The sequence below is a fragment of the Petromyzon marinus genome, unplaced genomic scaffold (assembly GCF_048934315.1).
Source record: "Petromyzon marinus isolate PM22_M1 ecotype Great Lakes invasive population unplaced genomic scaffold, UKy_Petmar_22M1.pri1.0 PM_Scaffold_167, whole genome shotgun sequence".
NCBI classification, from domain to species: Eukaryota; Metazoa; Chordata; class Hyperoartia; order Petromyzontiformes; family Petromyzontidae; genus Petromyzon; species Petromyzon marinus.
Genome location: NW_027423132.1, coordinates 137144 through 158334, shown reverse-complemented (window position 1 = coordinate 158334; position 21191 = coordinate 137144). Strand labels below are relative to the sequence as shown.

The window sequence follows — 21191 nt, the reverse complement described above, 5'->3', positions numbered from 1 at the left end:
GTGACGCCCGTTGGACCAATCGGCGCCCTTACCGTTTTACCTGTGAGCCCCCACCAAACCCCCACGCCATTAGCCCCCCACCCACACCTCAGCTTCCTGCCGTCAGTGCCACTTCACGCGATTGGTCAATCGATCACTCACGTGGCCGCTAGCCAATCAACGTCGTTCTTTAATTCGCCACCCCTAGCCCCCTGCCCATCCCACCCCGTCTTTCCTGTGGCCGCTAGCCAATCAGCGGCGTTCACCCCCCCCCTCCTCACTCGCCTCCATCGATAACTTCCAACGCCTCCCTCTCTTCCCGCCGGCAGTGTCGCTCACGCGATTGGTTAGTCGAATCACTCACTTGATCGCTAGCCAATCGGCTTCATCCCCCCTCCTCCATCCCCACTAGCAACCCCCCCCCTCTCTTCCCGCTGTCAAATTTTGCTCACGCGATTGGCCAGTCGAGTTGCCGTTAGCCAATCGGCGTCGTCCCCCCACCCTCCCGTCCTGGCCCCCACCCCCTTCTCTCCACTGACAGTGCCGCTCACGCGATTGGTCAATCAATCGAGTCACTCACTTGACTGCTAGCCAATCGGCGTTGTTCCTCCAACCTAGCCCCACCCTTCCTCTCCTTCCCCTAGCCCCACCCCTCATCCACCTCCACCACTTCCCTTCTCTTCCCGCCGTCAGTCTCGCTCACGTGATTGGCGAGTCGAGTGACCGTTAGCCAATCGGCGGAGTCCCCCCTCTCCCAACTGTCTCCCCCCACCACCCCTCCGCCCACCCCCTCTCTCCGCTGTTAGTCCCACTCACGCGATTGGTCAATCGAGTCACTCACTTGACTGCTAGCCAATAGGTGTTGTTCCCACATTCCCCCTCCCATCCACAACCACCCCCCCCTCTCTTTCCCGCATTAGTTCCGTTCATACGATTGGTCAATCGAATCACTCACTTAACCGCTAGCCAATCAGCGTCGTTCTCCCCACCCACCCGCCTGCCTAGCCCCACCTCTCCCCCCCTAAGCACCATCCCCCCCAAATCCCCTCCACCGTCAGTTCCACTCACGCGATTGGTCAATCGAGCCACTAACTCGACCGCTAGCCAATCGTCGTCGTTGCCCTACACCCCTTCCCAATTAGCCCCACCCCCCTCATCCACCACGCCCCCCCTCTCTCGCTTGCCGCCGTCAATCACGCTCACGCGATTGGTCAATCAAATTACTCATCGACCGCTAGCCAATCGGCGTCGGTTCCTTACTCCCCCCCCAAACCCCACCCCGCCTTCCTAACCCCGCCCCTCCCCCTCAGCCCCCAACCCCCTTCCCCCACTGCCGCCCCCCTCCCCCCGTTCGTCAGTGACGGCGCCGCCATTTTGTGCAAAGCGCCCCTACTCCGCGAAGCAGTGAGTTGATTCGTGCTCGCTTGGACTCTCTCTCTCTCCTCTCCCTTTCATCTTTGCCCGCAAACAAACAAAACATCAGCCCCAAACAATCGCTGTTAAAATCGGTAAAGGGATCATTTTGCGCAGTCGGTTTTTTTTTTGCTGAGGGGATCACCACGCTACCACCTCTCCCCCCTCCAACCCCGCTTGCCTAGACGCCGCCTACTGTAGGCCAGAGGCGAGGGCCTCGCTAGACACCCAGGAGCGAGCCGTCAACGCTGAGGAGATTTTGTTTAGTTGAGTGTTGTTAATAAGTAGATGAGGAAGAAGGTGGTGGTGGCGGACACCGGGTTGGTGGTGGGGGGTGGGAGATGGGAGGAGTCGCTACGGTTTTGGTGGAGGAGGCGGGAGTGCAGATTGACAATGGAGTTGCTTTACAAACTGCCTTGTGCCTTGTGTGTGTGTTAGGTGGTGTCTTGTGTGTGTGTGTGGTGGTGCCTTGTGTGTGTCAGGTGGTGCCTTGTGTGTGTGTGTTAGGTGGTGCCTTGTGTGTGTTAGGTGGTGTCTTGTGTGTGAGGTGGTGCCTTGTGTGTGTCAGGTGCCTTGTGTGTGTGTGTGTTAGGTGGTGCCTTGTGTGTGTGTGAGGTGGTGTCTTGTGTGTGTCAGGTGCCTTGTGTGTGTGTGTGTTAGGTGGTGCCGTGTGTGTGTCAGGTGCCTTGTGTGTGTGTGTTAGGTGGTGCCTTGTGTGTGAGGTGGTGCCTCGTGTGTGTGTGTTAGGTGGTGCCTTGTGTGTGTCAGGTGCCTTGTGTGTGTGTTAGGTAGTGTCGTGTGTGTTAGGTGGTGCCTTGTGTGTGTGTCAGGTGCCTTGTGTGTGTGTTAGGTGGTGCCTTGTGTGTGTTAGGTGGTGCCTTGTGTGTGAGGTGGTGCCTTGTGTGTGTGTGTTAGGTGGTGCCTTGTGTGTGTTAGGTGGTGCCTTGTGTGTGTGTTAGGTGGTGCCTTGTGTGTGTGTGTGTGAGGTGGTGCCTTGTGTGTGTGTGTGTGAGGTGGTGCCTTGTGTGTGTGTGTGGTGGTGCCTTGTGTGTGTTAGGTGCCTTGTGTGTGTGTGTTAGGTGGTGCCTTGTGTGTGTTAGGTGCCGTGTGTGTGTGTGTTAGGTGGTGCCTTGTGTGTGTTAGGTGGTGCCTTGTGTGTGTTAGGTGGTGCCTTGTGTGTGTCAGGTGCCTTGTGTGTGTTAGGTAGTGTCGTGTGTGTTAGGTGCCTTGTGTGTGTGTTAGGTGGTGCCTTGTGTGTGTGTTAGGTGCCTTGTGTGTGTGTCAGGTGCCTTGTGTGTATTAGGTAGTGTCGTGTGTTTGTTAGGTACCTTGTGTGTGTGTCTGGTAGTGCCTTGTGTGTGTTAGGTGCCTTGTGTGTGTGTGTTAGGTGGTGCCTTGTGTGTGTGTTAGGTGGTGCCTTGTGTGTGTGTTAGGTGGTGCCTTGTGTGTGTGTCTGGTGGTGCCTTGTGTGTGTGTCTGGTGGTGCCTTGTGTGTGTGTATGTTAGGTGGTGCCTTGTGTGTGTCAGGTGCCTTGTGTGTGTTAGGTGCCTTGTGTGTGTGTTAGGTGGTGCCTTGTGTGTGTCAGGTGCCTTGTGTGTTAGGTAGTGTCGTGTGTGTTAGGTGCCTTGTGTGTGTGTTAGGTACCTTGTGTGTTAGGTAGTGTCGTGTGTGTGTGTTAGGTGCCTTGTGTGTGTGTCAGGTGCCTTGTGTGTGTTAGGTAGTGTCGTGTGTGTGTTAGGTGCCTTGTGTGTGTTAGGTGGTGCCTTGTGTGTCTGTTAGGTGGTGCCTTGTGTGTGTGTTAGTGCCGTGTGTGTGTTAGGTGGTGCCTTGTGTGTGTGTGTGTGTCAGGTGCCTTGTGTGTGTGTGAGGTGCCTTGTGTGTGTGTCAGGTGGTGCCTTGTGTGTGTGTTAGATGGTGTCTTGTGTGTGTGTTAAGTGGTGCCTTGTGTGTGTGTTAGGTAGTGCCTTGTGTGTGTGTTAGGCAGTGCCTTGTGTGTGTGTTAGGTAGTGCCTTGTGTGTGTGTTAGGTGGTGTCTTGTGTGTGTGTTAGGTGGTGCCTTGTGTGTGTGTTAGGTGGTTCCTTGTGTGTGTGTTAGGTGGTGCCTTGTGTGTGTGTTAGGTGGTGCCGTGCGTGTGTGTGTTAGGTGCCTTGTGTGTGTGTTAGGCGGTGCCTTGTGTGTGTGTTAGGTAGTACCTTGTGTGTGTGTTACGTGGTGCCTTGTGTGTGTTAGGTAGTGCCGTGTGTGTGTGTGTTAGGTGGTGCCGTGCGTGTGTTAGGTGGTGCCTTGTGTGTGTGTGTGTTAGGTGTTGCCTTGTGTGTGTGTGTGTTAGGTGTTGCCTTGTGTGTGTGTGTTAGGTGGTGCCTTGTGTGTGTGTGTTAGGTGGTGCCTTGTGTGTGTGTTGTCTGTAGTCACACGCGGTAGAGCTTCACTACAATCCACTGTGTGTGCGCGCATTGAAGCCTACGGGCTAGTCACGACTACAATATAAGAAGACTTGAGAATTGTGTGAAGAGAAGCCGTGGTTAGATACGGTGGTGTCTGTGTGTAGTCACACACGCGGCTGCTGCTACAGCGCTATCTTTAGTACAATAGACTGCCTGCATTAAAGCCTAGTGACGACAGTGATAATATATAACACGTTAACTATCGGAGAGTTATTACTAATTAACGTGAGATGTACCAACGATTGAGTACACGCGGCACCGCCTGTAGTAACACACGGCTATCTTTAGTACAATCGGCGGTGTCACATTACCGCTAATAACTAGCCAGGACGATTCTAATAATATAACACGTTGACTATTAGTTACTAATAGTGTCAAGTGTAGCGGTGATTACATGCAGTGTGTGTGTGTGTAGTTACACAGGGCTAGATGGTGTTACATTACCACTCATTACTTGAGTCTCTGGGTCTGTATGTATCTCCGTGTGTCTATGTATCTCTGTGAATGTCATGTGTGGCTGTGGGTCTCTATGTATCTCTGTGAGTCTCTGGGTCTATATGTGTCTCCGTGTGTCTATGTATCTCTGTGAATGTCATGTGTGGCTGTGGGTCTCTATGTATCTCTGTGAGTCTCTGGTTCTATATGTATCTCCGTGTGTCTATGTATCTCTGTGAATGTCATGTGTGGCTGTGGGTCTCTATGTATCTCTGTGAGTCTCTGGGTCTATATGTGTCTCCGTGTGTCTATGTATCTCTGTGAATGTCATGTGTGGCTGTGGGTCTCTATGTATCTCTGTGAGTCTCTGGTTCTATATGTATATCCGTGTGTCTATGTATCTCTGTGAATGTCATGTATGGCTGTGGGTCTCTATGTATCTCTGTAAGTCTCTGGGTCTATATGTATATCCGTGTGTCTATGTATCTCTGTGAATGTCATGTGTGGCTGTGGGTCTCTATGTATCTCTGTGAGTCTCTGGGTCTATATGTATCTCCGTGTGTCTATGTATCTCTGTGAATGTCATGTATGGCTGTGGGTCTCTATGTATCTCTGTGAGTCTCTGGGTCTATATGTGTCTCCGTGTGTCTATGTATCTCTGTGAATGTCATGTGTGGCTGTGGGTCTCTATGTATCTCTGAGTCTCTGGTTCTATATGTATCTCCGTGTGTCTATGTATCTCTGTGAATGTCATGTATGGCTGTGGGTCTCTATGTATCTCTGTAAGTCTCTGGGTCTATATGTATATCCGTGTGTCTATGTATCTCTGTGAATGTCATGTGTGGCTGTGGGTCTCTATGTATCTCTGTGAGTCTCTGGGTCTATATGTATCTCTGTGTGTCTATGTATCTCTGTGAATGTCATGTGTGGCTGTGGGTCTCTATGTATCTCTGTGAGTCTCTGGTTCTGTATGTATCTCCGTGTGTCTATGTATCTCTGTGAATTTCATGTGTGGCTGTGGGTCTCTATGTATCTCTGTGAGTCTCTGGGTCTATATGTGTCTCCGTGTGTCTATGTATCTCTGTGAATGTCATGTGTGGCTGTGGGTCTCTATGTATCTCTGTGAGTCTCTGGTTCTGTATGTATCTCCGTGTGTCTATGTATCTCTGTGAATGTCATGTGTGGTTGTGGGTCTCTATGTATCTCTGTGAGTCTCTGGGTCTATATGTATCTCCGTGTGTCTATGTATCTCTGTGAATGTCATGTGTGGCTGTGGGTCTCTATGTATCTCTGTGAGTCTCTGGGTCTATATGTATCTCCGTGTGTCTATGTATCTCTGTGAATGTCATGTGTGGCTGTGGGTCTCTATGTATCTTTTTGGGTCTCTATGCATCACGATGCATCGTTGCCCGCCCCCGCGTTGTCTGCACCGCGTGGTCTCCCCTAGGTCGACTCAGCCTCAAATGAGTACCTGGTGCGATGTGTAAACATTGCTAGCACTGGGGAGACAAAGGCGGCCGGGCGTTGTGCTGGCCACCCACCCCCTCGTGTGCCGTGCCGGCCTTCATAGGTGCTGCTCGCTAACAGCACTTGCCCCTACAGTCTGTTAAGGCTACACGGGGGATCTTTGTCTTTGCGCGTGTGTGTGTGTAGGTCTGTAAATAGTCGCCCCTGTACATAATCTGGTCACCATGGCGTCTCTGGGTCTCGGAAGGCCCAGAAATGGACACGGGGACAGGGCACATACACTCAACAGCAGCAGCAAGGCCACTCCACAGGTACGGAGAGACGCGGGGAGACGCACGGGGAGACTCACTGGGAGACTCACTGGGAGACTCGCGGGGAGACTCACTGGGAGACTCACTGGGAGACTCGCGGGGAGACTCACGGGGAGACTCACGGGGAGACTCACTGGGAGACTCACTGGGAGACTCACTGGGAGACGCACTGGGAGACTCACGGGGAGACTCACGGGGAGACTCGCTGGGAGACTCATGGGGAGACTCACTGGGAGACTCACTGGGAGACTCACTGGGAGACTCACTGGGAGACTCACTGGGAGACTCACTGGGAGACTCACGGGGAGACTCACGGGGAGACTCACGGGGAGACTCACGGGGAGACTCACTGGGAGACTCACGGGGAGACTCACGGGGAGACTCACGGGGAGACTCGCGGGGAGACTCACGGGGAGACTCACGGGGAGACTCACGGGGAGACTCACTGGGAGACGCACGGGGAGACTCACTGGGAGACTCACTGGGAGACTCACTGGGAGACTCACTGGGAGACTCACGGGGAGACTCACTGGGAGACTCACTGGGAGACTCACTGGGAGACTCACGGGGAGACTCACGGGGAGACTCACGGGGAGACTCACTGGGAGACTCACTGGGAGACTCACGGGGAGACTCGCGGGGAGACTCACGGGGAGACTCACGGGGAGACTCACTGGGAGACTCACTGGGAGACTCACTGGGAGACTCACTGGGAGACTCGCTGGGAGACTCGCGGGGAGACTCACTGGGAGACTCACTGGGAGACTCACTGGGAGACTCACGGGGAGACTCACGAGGAGACTCACGGGGAGACTCACGGGGAGACTCACTGGGAGACTCACTGGGAGACTCACTGGGAGACTCACTGGGAGACGCACTGGGAGACTCACTGGGAGACGCACTGGGAGACTCACTGGGAGACTCACGGGGAGACTCACTGGGAGACTCACTGGGAGACTCACTGGGAGACTCACGGGGAGACTCACTGGGAGACTCACTGGGAGACTCACGGGGAGACTCACGGGGAGACTCGCGGGGAGACTCGCGGGGAGACTCACTGGGAGACTCACTGGGAGACTCACGGGGAGACTCACGGGGAGACTCACTGGGAGACTCACGGGGAGACTCGCGGGGAGACTCGCGGGGAGACTCGCGGGGAGACTCACTGGGAGACTCACGGGGAGACTCGCGGGGAGACTCACGGGGAGACTCACTGGGAGACTCACGGGGAGACTCGCGGGGAGACTCACTGGGAGACTCACTGGGAGACTCACTGGGAGACTCACGGGGAGACTCACTGGGAGACTCACGGGGAGACTCGCGGGGAGACTCACTGGGAGTCTCACGGGGAGACTCACGGGGAGACTCGCGGGGAGACTCACTGGGAGACTCACTGGGAGACTCACTGGGAGACTCACTGGGAGACTCACGGGGAGACTCACTGGGAGACTCACGGGGAGACTCACGGGGAGACTCACGGGGAGACTCACGGGGAGACTCACGGGGAGACTCACTGGGAGACTCACTGGGAGACTCACGGGGAGACTCACTGGGAGACTCACGGGGAGACTCACGGGGAGACTCACGGGGAGACTCACGGGGAGACTCACTGGGAGACACGGGGAGACACGGGGAGACTCACGGGGAGACTCACGGGGAGACTCACGGGGAGACACGGGGAGACTCACGGGGAGACTCACGGGGAGACTCACGGGGAGACTCACGGGGAGACACGGGGAGACTCACTGGGAGACTCACGGGGAGACACGGGGAGACACGGCACACACACTATGCAGCAGCAGCAAGGCCACTCCACAGGTACGGAGACACACCGGGGACATGGGGACGTGAGGACACGGAGACACTGGGACATGGGGACACTGGGGACACGGAGACACGGAGACACAGGGAGATACAGGGACACAAACAAGGAGACACGGAGACATGGAGATACTGGGTCATGGGGACACGGAGACACGGGGACAGGGAGATACAGGGACACAAACAAGGAGACATGGAGACACTGAGACACGGAGACACTAAGACAAGGAGACACGGAGACACGGAGACACGGAGACACGGAGACACGGAGACACGGAGACACTGGGACACGGGGACACGGGGACACGGAGACACTGGGACAAGGCGACACGGAGCCACGGGGACACAGACATGGAGACATGGAGACACGGAGACACGGAGACACGGAGACACTGGGACATGGAGATACGGGGACGGACATGGAGATACTGGGTCATGGGGACACGGAGACACTGAGACACTGGGATACGGAGACACGGAGACAAGGAGACACGGGGACACGGGGACGGACATGGAGACACTGGGTCATGGGGACACTGGGACACGGAGACACGGAGACACGAAGACAAGGAGACACTGAGACACGGGGACACGGGGACGGACATGGAGACACTGGGTCATGGGGACACTGGGACACGGAGACACTGAGACAGTGGGACATCGAGACACGGAGACACTGGGACAGACACGGAGACACGGAGACACTGGGACACTGGGACACGGAGACACTGGGACAGACACGGAGACACGGAGACACTGGGACACTGGGACACGGAGACACTGGGACAAGGTGACACGGAGCCACGGGGGCACAGACATGGAGACACGGAGACACTGGGACATGGGGACACTGGGACATGGGGACACGGAGACAGGGAGATACTGAGATGCTGTGACACGGAGACACGGAGACACAGACATGGAGACACGGAGACAGTGGGACACGGGTACAAGGAGACACGGAGACACTGAGACACTGAGACACGGGGACACTGAGACACGGGGACACTGAGACACGGAGACACGGAGACACGGAGACACTGGGACACTGGGACACTGGGACACGGAGACACGGAGACACGGAGACACTGAGACACTGAGACACTGAGACACTGAGACACGGAGACACGGAGACACTGAGACACTGAGACACGGAGACACGGAGACACTGAGACACGGAGACACGGAGACACTGAGACACTGAGACACGGAGACACGGAGACACTGAGACACTGAGACACGGAGACACTGAGACACTGGGACACTGGGATACTGAGACACGGGGACACGGAGACACTGGGACAAGGAGACATGGAGACATGGAGACACGGAGACACTGAGACACTGAGACACGGGGACACGGAGACACTGGGACAAGGAGACATGGAGACATGGAGACACTGAGACACTGAGACACGGAGACACTGGGACACGGAGACACTGAGACACGAGGACACGGAGACACGGAGACACGGGGACACGGAGACACTGAGACACGGGGACACGGAGACACGGAGACACTGAGACACGGGGACATGGAGACACTGGGACAAGGAGACATGGAGACAAGGAGACACGGAGACACGGAGACACTGGGACAAGGAGACACGGAGACACTGGGACAAGGAGACACTGGGACAAGGAGACACGGAGACACTGGGACACAGAGACAAGGCGACACGGAGACACGGAGACAAGGAGACACGGGGAGACGCACACAAAGACGCACAAACACACACCCGTGTGAAGACACTGTCTATCATCTTGTGTATCTCCGTGTGTATCTGTCTTGTCTGTCTGCCCGTGTCTGTCTGCAGGCTACCGCAGAACAAATTCGCATTCAGATGATTTTGGAAAAGAGCGATTCGGATTTCCCAGAGAAAGTCAAACAGGTAAGCCTCGGCCTTCACCAGGATAGTGCACGTCCGTGTGTTTGTGCGTGTCAATGTGTGTACCGGTGTGTGTGTGTGTGTGGCCTCAAGGTGCACATAGCCTGGCACAAGCGTTGTGGTGACGTCACCGCCACTCGGTGGCGAATGGCGGTTGTTGTTTGTTGTTGTTGTGTGTCAGTGTGTGTTAGGTTTGTTAGTGTGCGTCAGTGTGTGTGTGTGTCAGTGTGTGTGTCAGTGTGTGTGTGTCAGTGTGTGTGTGTGTGTGTGGCCTCAAGGTGCACATAGCCTGGCACAAGCGTCGTGGTGACATCACCGCCACTCGGTGGCGAATGGCGGTTATTGTTGTTGTTGTGTGTCAGTGTGTATTAGGTTTTGTTAGTGTGCGTCAGTGTGTGTGTCAGTGTGTGTGTCAGTGTGTGCGTCAGTGTGTGTGTCAGTGTGTGTGTCAGTGTGTGTGTCAGTGTGTGTGTCAGTGTGTGTGTCAGTGTGTGTGTCAGTGTGTGCGTCAGTGTGTGCGTCAGTGTGTGCGTCAGTGTGTGCGTCAGTGTGTGCGTCAGTGTGTGCGTCAGTGTGTGTGTGTCAGTGTGTGTGCGTCAGTGTGTGTGCGTCAGTGTGTGTGCGTCAGTGTGTGTGCGTCAGTGTGTGTGTCAGTGTGTGTGTCAGTGTGTGCGTCAGTGTGTGCGTCAGTGTGTGCGTCAGTGTGTGTCAGTGTGTGTGTCAGTGTGTCAGTGTGTGTGTCAGTGTGTGTGTCAGTGTGTGTGTCAGTGTGTGTGTCAGTGTGTGTGTCAGTGTGTGTGTCAGTGTGTGTGTCAGTGTGTGCGTCAGTGTGTGCGTCAGTGTGTGTGTGTGTCAGTGTGTGTGTCAGTGTGTGCGTCAGTGTGTGCGTCAGTGTGTCAGTGTGTGTGTCAGTGTGTGCGTCAGTGTGTCAGTGTGTGTGTCAGTGTGTGTGTCAGTGTGTGTGTGTCAGTGTGTGTGTCAGTGTGTGTGTCAGTGTGTGTGTCAGTGTGTGTGTCAGTGTGTGCGTCAGTGTGTGCGTCAGTGTGTGCGTCAGTGTGTGCGTCAGTGTGTGCGTCAGTGTGTGCGTCAGTGTGTGCGTCAGTGTGTGCGTCAGTGTGTGTGTCAGTGTGTGTGTCAGTGTGTGTGTCAGTGTGTGTGTCAGTGTGTGTGTCAGTGTGTGTGTCAGTGTGTGCGTCAGTGTGTGCGTCAGTGTGTGCGTCAGTGTGTGCGTCAGTGTGTGCGTCAGTGTGTGCGTCAGTGTGTGCGTCAGTGTGTGCGTCAGTGTGTATTAGGTTTTGTTAGTGTGCGTCAGTGTGTGTGTCAGTGTGTGTCAGTGTGTGTGTCACTGTGTGTGCTTGTGTGCGGTGGTTAGCGCTACGCTGCGCTATGAACCCGGCCACCCGGGTTCGAGTCCCGCTCACGGCCAACACCGGTGACGATTATCTGAACCGGCCCTGGGCCTCCCCTAGGTCGACTCAGCCTACAAATGAGTACCTGGTGTAGCGGTGGTGTAGTAAGCATCGCTAGCACTGGGGGAGAGACAAAGGCGGCCGGGCGTGGTGCTGGCCACCCACCCCCTCGTGTGCCGTGCCGGCCTTCGTAGGTGCTGCTCGCTAACAGCACTTGCCCCTACAGTCTGTTGCAGGCTACACGGGGGAGCTTTGCCTGTGTCGGTGTGTCTGAAAGTTAATCCCCGCGCGAGTGAGTAACGTGCGCTCTGATTGGCCGGCAGCTGATGGAGGTGACCAGTAAAACTGAAGACGATTGCACCGTGGCTCTGCACGACTGCAATGGAGACGTCAGCAAAGCCACCGACATCCTCCTGGAGGGAGCACAGGACACGGTGAGGGGAAGGGGGGCTACCCCCCCACCTACCCCCCCCCCCGTGACTCCCACACCCCCCCATGTCCCGTCCCCCCGTGTCAACCCCCCGTTTCTCCCCCCCGTTTCTCCCCCCCCCCCCGTGTCTCCCCTCGAGTCTCCCCCCCTTGTCTCCCCATGGTGTCTCACCGTGTGTCTCACTGTATCTCACCCTGTCTCACCGTGTCTCACGCTGTCTCACCCTGTCTCACCCTGTGTCTCACCCTGTCTCACCCTGTGTCTCACCCTGTCTCACCGTGTCTCAGCCTGTCTCAGCCTGTCTCACCCTGTCTCCCCCCTGTCTCACCGTGTGTCTCACCGTATCTCACCGTGTCTCCCCCCTGTCTCACCCTGTCTCAGCGTGTCTCACCGTGACTCACCGTGTGTCTCACCGCGTCCCAGAGCGTGTGGAAGACGGTGAGCAAGAAGGCCCGCAGCGCCACCACCACCTCCTCCTCGTGTCTCACCCTGTGACTCCCCCGTGTCTCACCGTGACTCCCCCGTGTCTCACCGTGTGTCTCACCCTGTGTCTCACCGTGTGTCTCACCGTGACTCCCCCGTGTCTCACCCTGTGTCTCACCCTGTGTCTCACCCTGTGTCTCACCCTGTGTCTCACCCTGTGTCTCACCGTGACTCCCCCGTGTCTCACCCTGTGTCTCACCCCGTGTCTCACCGTGTCTCACCGTGTGTCTCACCGTGTGTCTCACCCTGTGTCTCACCCTGTGTCTCACCGTGACTCCCCCGTGTCTCACCCTGTGTCTCACCCCGTGTCTCTCCGTGTCTCACCGTGTGTCTCACCCTGTGTCTCACCGTGTGTCTCACCCTGTGTCTCACCGTGTGTCTCACCGTGTCTCACCGTGTCTCACCGTGTGTCTCACCCTGTGTCTCACCGTGTGTCTCACCGTGTGTCTCACCGTGTCTCACCGTGTGTCTCACCGTGACTCCCCCGTGTCTCACCCTGTGTCTCACCCCGTGTCTCACCGTGTCTCACCGTGTGTCTCACCGTGTGTCTCACCCTGTGTCTCACCCTGTGTCTCACCGTGACTCCCCCGTGTCTCACCCTGTGTCTCACCCCGTGTCTCACCGTGTCTCACCGTGTGTCTCACCGTGTCTCACCCTGTGTCTCACCCTGTGTCTCACCCTGTGTCTCACCGTGTGTCTCACCGTGTCTCACCGTGTGTCTCACCGTGTGTCTCACCGTGTCTCACCCTGTGTCTCACCCTGTGTCTCACCCTGTGTCTCACCGTGTGTCTCACCGTGTCTCACCGTGTGTCTCACCGTGACTCCCCCGTGTCTCACCCTGTGTCTCACCGTGACTCCCCCGTGTCTCACCCTGTGTCTCACCCTGTGACTCACCCTGTGTCTCACCGTGTCTCACCGTGTCTCACCGTGACTCACCGTGTGTCTCACCATGTCTCGCCGTGTGTCTCACCGTGTCTCACCGTGACTCACCCTGTGTCTCACCCTGTGTCTCACCCTGTCTCCCCCGTGTCTCACCGTGTCTCACCGTGACTCACCCTGTGTCTCACCCTGTGTCTCACCGTGTGTCTCACCGTGTCTCACCCTGTGTCTCACCCCGTGTCTCACCCTGTCTCACCCTGTGTCTCACCGTGACTCACCCTGTGTCTCACCCCGTGTCTCACCCCGTGTCTCACCCTGTGTCTCACCCTGTGTCTCACCGTGTCTCACCCTGTGTCTCACCCTGTGTCTCACCGTGTGTCTCACCGTGTCTCACCCTGTGTCTCACCCTGTGTCTCTCCCCTGTCTCACCCTGTCTCCCCCGTGTCTCACCGTGTCTCACCCTGTGTCTCACCCTGTGTCTCTCCCCTGTCTCACCGTGTCTCACCCTGTGTCTCACCCTGTCTCCCCCCTGTCTCCCCCTGTCTCACCGTGTCTCACCGTGTCTCAGAGCGTGTGGAAGACGGTGAGCAAGAAGGCCCGCAGCACCACCACCTCCTCCTCCACCTCGTGTCTCACCCTGTGTCTCACCCCGTGTCTCCCCCGTGTCTCCCCCGTGTCTCACCCTGTGTCTCACCGTGTGTCTCCGTGTCTCACCCTGTGTCTCACCCTGTGTCTCACCGTGTCTCACCGTGTCTCACCCTGTGACTCACCCTGTGTCTCCCCCCTGTGTCTCACCCTGTGTCTCACCCTGTGTCTCACCGTGTGTCTCACCCTGTGTCTCACCGTGACTCCCCCGTGTCTCACCCTGTGTCTCACCCCGTGTCTCACCGTGTCTCACCGTGTGTCTCACCGTGTGTCTCACCGTGTCTCACCCTGTGTCTCACCCTGTGTCTCACCCTGTGTCTCACCCCGTGTCTCCCCCGTGTCTCCCCCGTGTCTCACCCTGTGTCTCACCGTGTGTCTCCGTGTCTCACCCTGTGTCTCACCCTGTGTCTCACCGTGTCTCACCGTGTCTCACCCTGTGACTCACCCTGTGTCTCCCCCCTGTGTCTCACCCTGTGTCTCACCCTGTGTCTCACCCTGTGTCTCCCCCTGTGTCTCACCGCGTCCCAGAGCGTGTGGAAGACGGTGAGCAAGAAGGCCCGCAGCACCACCACCACCTCCACCTCGTGTCTCACCGTGACTCCCCCGTGTCTCACCCCGTGTCTCACCCTGTCTCACCCTGTGTCTCACCCTGTGTCTCACCGTGTCTCTCCGTGTCTCACCCTGTCTCACCGTGTCTCACACTGTGTCTCTTCCTGTCTCACCTTGTCTCACCCTGTGTCTCCCCTCTGTCTCACCGCGTCCCAGAGCGTGTGGAAGACGGTGAGCAAGAAGGCCCGCAGCACCACCACCTCCTCCTCCACCTCGTGTCTCACCGTGTGTCTCACCGTGTGTCTCACCGTGTGTCTCACCGTGTGTCTCACCCTGTCTCCCCCTGTGTCTCACCCTGTGTCTAACCCTGTGTCTCACCCTGTCTCACCCTGTGTCTCACCGTGACTCACCCTGTGTCTCAACCTGTGTCTCACCCTGTGTCTCACCCTGTGTCTCACCGTGTCTCAACCTGTGTCTCACCCTGTGTCTCACCCTGTGTCTCACCCTGTGTCTCACCCTGTGTCTCACCCTGTGTCTCACCCTGTGTCTCACCCTGTGTCTCACCGTGTCTCAACCTGTGTCTCACCCTGTGTCTCACCCTGTGTCTCACCCTGTGTCTCACCCTGTCTCCCCCTGTGTCTCACCCTGTGTCTAACCCTGTGTCTCACCCTGTGTCTCACCCTGTGTCTCACCCTGTGTCTCACCCTGTGTCTCACTGTGACTCACCCTGTGTCTCACCCTGTGTCTCACCCTGTCTCACCCTGTGTCTCACCGTGTGTCTCACCCTGTCTCTCCGTGTCTCTCCGTGTCTCCCCCCTGTCTCCCCCTGTGTCTCACCGCGTCCCAGAGCGTGTGGAAGACGGTGAGCAAGAAGGCCCGCAGCGCCACCTCCACCTCGTGTCTCACCCTGTCTCACCCTGTCTCAGCGTGTCTCACCCTGTGACTCACCCTGTGTCTCACCCTGTCTCCCCTGTGTCTCACCGCGTCTCACCGTGTCTCAGAGCGTGTGGAAGACGGTGAGCAAGAAGGCCCGCAGCACCACCTCCACCTCGTGTCTCACCCTGACTCACCCTGACTCACCCTGTGTCTCACCCTGTGTCTCACCCTGTCTCACCGTGTCTCCCCCGTGTCTCACCACGTCTCACCGTGACTCACCCTGTGTCTCCCCCTGTGTCTCACCTTGTCCCAGAGCGTGTGGAAGACGGTGAGCAAGAAGGCCCGCAGCACCACCACCTCCACCACCTCGTGTCTCACCGTGTGTCTCACCCTGTGTCTCACCCTGTGTCTCACCCTGTGTCTCACCCTGTCTCACTGTGTCTCCCCCTGTGTCTCACCCTGTGTCTCACCCTGTGTCTCACCCTGTGTCTCACCCTGTCTCACCCTGTGTCTCACCCTGTCTCACCGTGTCTCCCCCGTGTCTCCCCCGTGTCTCCCCCTGTCTCACCGTGTCTCACCGTGTCCCAGAGCGTGTGGAAGACGGTGAGCAAGAAGGCCCGCAGCACCACCACCACCTCCACCACCGCCGCCACCGCCGCCGCCTCCTCCTCGTCCACCTCCTCGTCCGGCGCCGCCCACCTGGGCGGAGCCGACAAGGACTGTGGCTCCACCTCGTCCACGGGTGGAGGTGGAGCGGCCTCCGGGGCTTCGTCCTGCCAGGCCGGGCTCGCCGGGGCTTCGGCCTCGTCCGGCGTGGGTGCGGCCGGCGGCGGCGGCGGCGGGGGGGGCCCATTGGGCGCGGGGGGCCGGGGGAGCCGCGGAGGAGGGGCCGGGGGGAGGGGAGGGGGCCCGGGAGGCCCCCGTGGAGGAGGGCGGGGAGGAGGGTACATGGGGCCCAGGATTGGTGAGTGTGGGTGGTGGTGATGTGGTGAGGGTGGTTGTGGTGGTGGTGAGGTGAGGGTGGTGGTGGTGATGCGGTGAGGGTGGTGGTGGTGATGTGGTGAGGGTGGTGGTGAGGGTGGTGGTGAGGGTGGTGGTGAGGGTGGTGGTGGTGATGTGGTGAGGGTGGTGGTGGTGTGGTGAAGTTGGTGAGTTTGGTGACGGTGGTGGTGATGGTGGTGATGGTGGTGACGACGGTGGTGGTGGTGGATGGTGGTGGTGACGACGGTGGTGGTGGTGACGGTGGTGGTGACGGTGGTGGTGGTGGTGCGGTGGTGGTGGTGATGGTTACGGTGGTGGTGGTGGTTACGGTGGTGGTGGTGACGACGGTGGTGGTGGTGGTGGATGGTGGTGGTGGTGATGGTGGTGGTGACGACGGTGGTGGTGGTGACGGTGGTGGTGGTGGTGACGACGGTGGTGGTGGTGGTGATGGTGGTGGTGACGACGGTGGTGGTGGTGACGGTGGTGGTAGTGATGGTTGCGGTGGTGGTGGTGGTGACGGTGGTGGTGGTGGATGGTGGTGGTGATGGTGGTGACGATCGTGGTAGTGATTGTAGTGATGGTGGTGGTGTGGTGAGGGTGGTGAGTTTGGTGATGGTAGTCGTGGTGATGGTGGTAGTCTTGGTGGTGGTGATGGTGGTGGTGATGGCGATGGTGGTGTTGATGGTGGTAGTGATGGTGATGTCACTTTTTCCAGTGTTGCTGATGCCGCTGCTGCTGATGATACTGCGGCTGCTGATGACGCTACTGATGCTGCTGGTGATACTGCTGCCCCTGCTAATGATGATACTGCTGATGATGATACTGCTGCTGCTGATGCTATTGATGCTACTGCTGATAATAATGATACTGCTGATAATGATGATACTGCTGCTACTGCTGATGATGATGCTGATGATGCTGCTGCTGATAATGATGATACTGCTGTTACTGCTGCTGCTGCTTCTGCTGATGATGATGCTGCTGCTGATAATGATGATACTGCTGTTACTGCTGATGATGCTGATGATGATGCTGATGATGATGTTGTCATCATCAGGCCGGGTGCAGGAGAATGGAGTGGACGCCTCCGGGAGGGGAGGGGCCGATAGGGGGAGGCGGGGGAGGGGACGTGGTAAGAATTATGGGTCTCTGTGTGTGATGAGTCTGTGGGTCTCTGTGTGATGAGTCTATGGGTCTCTGTGTGGTGAGTCTGTGGGTCTCTGTGTGGTGAGTCTGTGGGTCTCTGTGCGGTGAGTCTATGGGTCTCTATGTGTGATCAGTCTGTGGGTCTCTGTGTGATGAGTCTATGGGTCTCTGTGTGGTGAGTCTGTGGGTCTCTGTGTGGTGAGTCTGTGGGTCTCTGTGCGGTGAGTCTATGGGTCTCTGTGTGGTGAGTCTGTGGGTCTCTGTGTAGTGAGTCTGTGGGTCTCTGTGTGGTGAGTCTGTGGGTCTCTGTGTGGTGAGTCTGTGGGTCTCTGTGTGGTGAGTCTATGGGTTTCTGTGTGGTGAGTCTGTGGGTCTCTGTGTGGTGAGTCTGTGGGTCTCTGTGTGATGAGTCTATGGGTCTCTGTGTGATGAGCCTATGGGTCTCTGTGTGTGATGAGTCTGTGGGTCTCTGTGTGGTGAGTCTGTGGGTCTCTGTGTGGTGAGTCTGTGGGTCTCTGTGTGTGATGAGTCTATGGGTCTCTGTGTGTGATGAGTCTATGGGTCTCTGTGTGGTGAGTCTGTGGGTCTCTGTGTGGTAAGAATTATGGGTCTCTGTGTGATGAGTCTGTGGGTCTCTGTGTGGTAAGAATCATGGGTCTCTGTGTGTTGAGTCTGTGGGTCTCTGTGTGGTGAGTCTGTGGGTCTCTGTGTGTGATGAGTCTGTGGGTCTCTGTGTGGTGAGTCTGTGGGTCTCTGTGTGGTGAGTCTGTGGGTCTCTGTGTGGTGAGTCTGTGGGTCTCTGTGTGGTGAGTCTGTGGGTCTCTGTGTGTGATGAGTCTGTGGGTCTCTGTGTGGTGAGTCTGTGGGTCTCTGTGTGTGATGAGTCTGTGGGTCTCTGTGGTGAGTCTATGGGTCTCTGTGTGTGATGAGTCTGTGGGTCTGTGTGGTGAGTCTATGGGTCTCTGTGTGTGCTGAGTCTATGGGTCTCTGTGTGTGCTGAGTCTATGGGTCTCTGTGTGGTGGTGAGTCTCCGTGTGTGCTGAGTCTATGGGTCTCTGTGTGGTGATGAGTCTGTGGGTCTCTGTGTGTGCTGAGTCTATGGGTCTCTGTGTGTCCTGAGTCTATGGGTCTCTGTGTGTGCTGAGTCTATGGGTCTCTGTGTGGTGGTGAGTCTCTGTGTGTGCTGAGTCTATGGGTCTCTGTGTGGTGATGAGTCTATTACTCTGTGTGTGTGCTGAGTCTATGGGTCTCTGTGTGGTGATGAGTCTATTACTCTGTGTGTGTGGTGAGTCTATGGGTCTCTGTGTGTGGTGAGTCTATGGGTCTCTGTGTGTGATGAGTCTATGGGTCTCTGTGTGTGCTGAGTCTGTGGGTCTCTGTGTGTGCTGAGTCTGTGGGTCTCTGTGTGGTGATGAGTCTATTACTCTGTGTGTGTGCTGAGTCTATGGGTCTCTGTGTGTGCTGAGTCTATGGGTCTCTGTGTGTGCTGAGTCTATGGGTCTCTGTGTGTGCTGAGTCTATGGGTCTCTGTGTGTGCTGAGTCTATGGGTCTCTGTGTGTGCTGAGTCTATGGGTCTCTGTGTGTGCTGAGTCTATGGGTCTCTGTGTGTGCTGAGTCTATGGGTCTCTGTGTGTGCTGAGTCTGTGGGTCTCTGTGTGTGCTGAGTCTGTGGGTCTCTGTGTGGTGATGAGTCTATTACTCTGTGTGTGTGGTGAGTCTATGGGTCTCTGTGTGTGCTGAGTCTATGGGTCTCTGTGTGTGCTGAGTCTATGGGTCTCTGTGTGTGCTGAGTCTATGGGTCTCTGTGTGTGCTGAGTCTATGGGTCTCTGTGTGTGCTGAGTCTATGGGTCTCTGTGTGTGCTGAGTCTATGGGTCTCTGTGTGTGCTGAGTGTATGGGTCTCTGTGTGTGCTGAGTGTATGGGTCTCTGTGTGTGCTGAGTCTATGGGTCTCTGTGTGTGATGAGTCTATGGGTCTCTGTGTGGTGATGAGTCTATGGGTCTCTGTGTATGCTGAGTCTATGGGTCTCTGTGTGTGCTGAGTGTATGGGTCTCTGTGTGTGCTGAGTGTATGGGTCTCTGTGTGGTGATGAGTCTATTACTCTGTGTGTGTGCTGAGTGTATGGGTCTCTGTGTGTGCTGAGTCTATGGGTCTCTGTGTGTGCTGAGTCTATGGGTCTCTGTGTGTGCTGAGTCTATGGGTCTCTGTGTGGTGATGAGTCTATGGGTCTGAGTGTAATGAGTCTATGGGTCTCTGTGTGGTGATGAGTCTATGGGTCTCTGTGTGTGCTGAGTCTATTACTCTGTGTGTGTGCTGAGTCTATGTGTCTGTGTGTGCTGAGTCTATGGGTCTCTGTGGTGAGTGTATGGGTCTCTGTGTGGTGATGAGTCTATTACTCTGTGTGTGTGCTGAGTCTATGGGTCTCTGTGTCTGCTGAGTCTATGGGTCTCTGTGTGTGCTGAGTCTATGGGTCTGTGTGTAATGAGTCTCTGGGTCTCTGTGTGCTGAGTCTATGGGTCTCTGTGTGGTGATGAGTCTATGGGTCTCTGTGTGTGCTGAGTCTATGGGTCTCTGTGGTGAGTGTATGGGTCTCTGTGTGTGCTGAGTCTATGGGTCTCTGTGGTGAGTGTATGGGTCTCTGTGTGTGCTGAGTCTATGGGTCTCTGTGTGTGCTGAGTCTGTGGGTCTCTGTGTGGTGGTGAGTCTCTGTGTGTGATTAGTCTGTGGGTCTCTGTGTGTGCTGAGTCTATGGGTCTCTGTGTGTGCTGAGTCTGTGGGTCTCTGTGTGTGTGGTGAGTCTGTGGGTCTCTGTGTGTGGTGAGTCTGTGGGTCTCTGTGTGTGGTGAGTCTGTGGGTCTCTGTGTGTGCTGAGTCTATGGGTCTCTGTGTGTGCTGAGTCTATGGGTCTCTGTGTGTGCTGAGTCTACGGGTCTGTGTGTGTGCTGAGTCTATACAGATGTGACGGTGACGTGAAGGGTGGTCCTCTTGTTTGTGCGGCAGGCTTTGTCGGCACGCGTGGCAGAGGGCGAGGGCGTTACGTGATGCCTAGCGGCAGGTGAGTGACTCGCTTGGTACTCACCTGGAGACACACTCGTGGAGTGTGTGTCTGTGCGTGTGTCTGTCTGAGTGTGTCTGAGTGTGTGTCTGTGTGTCTGAGTGTGTGTCTGTCTGTCTGAGTGTGAGTGTGTCTGTGTGTCTGAGTGTGTGTGTGTCTGAGTGTGTGTGTGTCTGTGTGTGTCTGTGTGTCTGTCTGAGTGTGAGTGTGTCTGTGTGTGTGTCTGAGTGTGTGTCTGTCTGTCTGAGTGTGAGTGTGTTTGAGTGTGTGTCTGTGTGTGTGTCTGTCTGTCTGAGTGTGAGTGTGTCTGAGTGTGTGTCTGTGTGTGTGTCTGTCTTAGTGTGTCTTTCTGTCTGAGTGTGTGTGTGTGTCTGTGTGTCTGAGTGTGTGTCTGTCTGAGTGTGAGTGTGTCTTGAGTGTGTGTCTGTGTGTGTGTCTGTCTGTCTTAGTGTGTGTGTCTGAGTGTCTTAGTGTGTGTCTGAGTGTCTTAGTGTGTGTGTCTGAGTGTCTTGGTGTGTGTGTCTGAGTGTCTTAGTGTGTGTGTGTCTGAGTGTCTTGGTGTGTATGTGGCTGAGTGTCTTGGTGTGAGTGTGTCTGAGTGTCTTGGTGTGTGTGTCTCAGTGTGTTAGTGTGTGTCTGAGTGTCTTGGTGTGTGTGTCCGAGTGTCTTAGTGTGTGTGTCTGAGTGTCTTGGTGTGTACGTGGCTGAGTGTCTTGGTGTGTGTCTGAGTGTCTTGGTGTGTGTGTGTCTGAGTGTGTTTCTGAGTGTGTGTCTGTCTGTCTGAGTGTGTGTGTCTGAGTGTGTGTCTGTCTGTCTGAGTGTGTGTGTCTGAGTGTCTTGGTGTGTGTCTGAGTGTCTTGGTGTGAGTGTGTCTGAGTGTCTTGGTGTGAGTGTGTCTGAGTGTCTTGGTGTGAGTGTGTCTGAGTGTGTCTTAGTGTGTGTCTGAGTGTCTTGGTGTGTGTCTGAGTGTCTTGGT

General features: G+C 56.3%; 1 protein-coding gene across 10 annotated transcripts in view; it reads left to right on the top strand.

The window, feature by feature from the left end:
* Nucleotides 1-1304: 1304 nt before the first annotated feature.
* Nucleotides 1305-21191, top strand: part of LOC116938372 (uncharacterized) — a 106848-nt gene continuing 86961 nt past the window's right edge. For 9 of the 10 annotated variants that reach the window (XM_076063623.1, XM_076063627.1, XM_076063625.1 and 6 more), the window contains exons 1-7: nucleotides 1305-1383; nucleotides 5927-6051; nucleotides 9690-9764; nucleotides 11494-11604; nucleotides 15621-15996; nucleotides 17071-17145; nucleotides 20161-20215. In XM_076063623.1, coding sequence (XP_075919738.1) covers nucleotides 5965-6051; nucleotides 9690-9764; nucleotides 11494-11604; nucleotides 15621-15996; nucleotides 17071-17145; nucleotides 20161-20215 — 779 coding nt within the window. In that variant the 5' untranslated portion in view covers nucleotides 1305-1383; nucleotides 5927-5964. Of the gene's footprint in view, nucleotides 1488-5926; nucleotides 6052-9689; nucleotides 9765-11493; nucleotides 11605-15620; nucleotides 15997-17070; nucleotides 17146-20160; nucleotides 20216-21191 lie in introns of all 10 variants that reach the window. The other variant, XM_076063619.1, reaches the window with a different exon arrangement.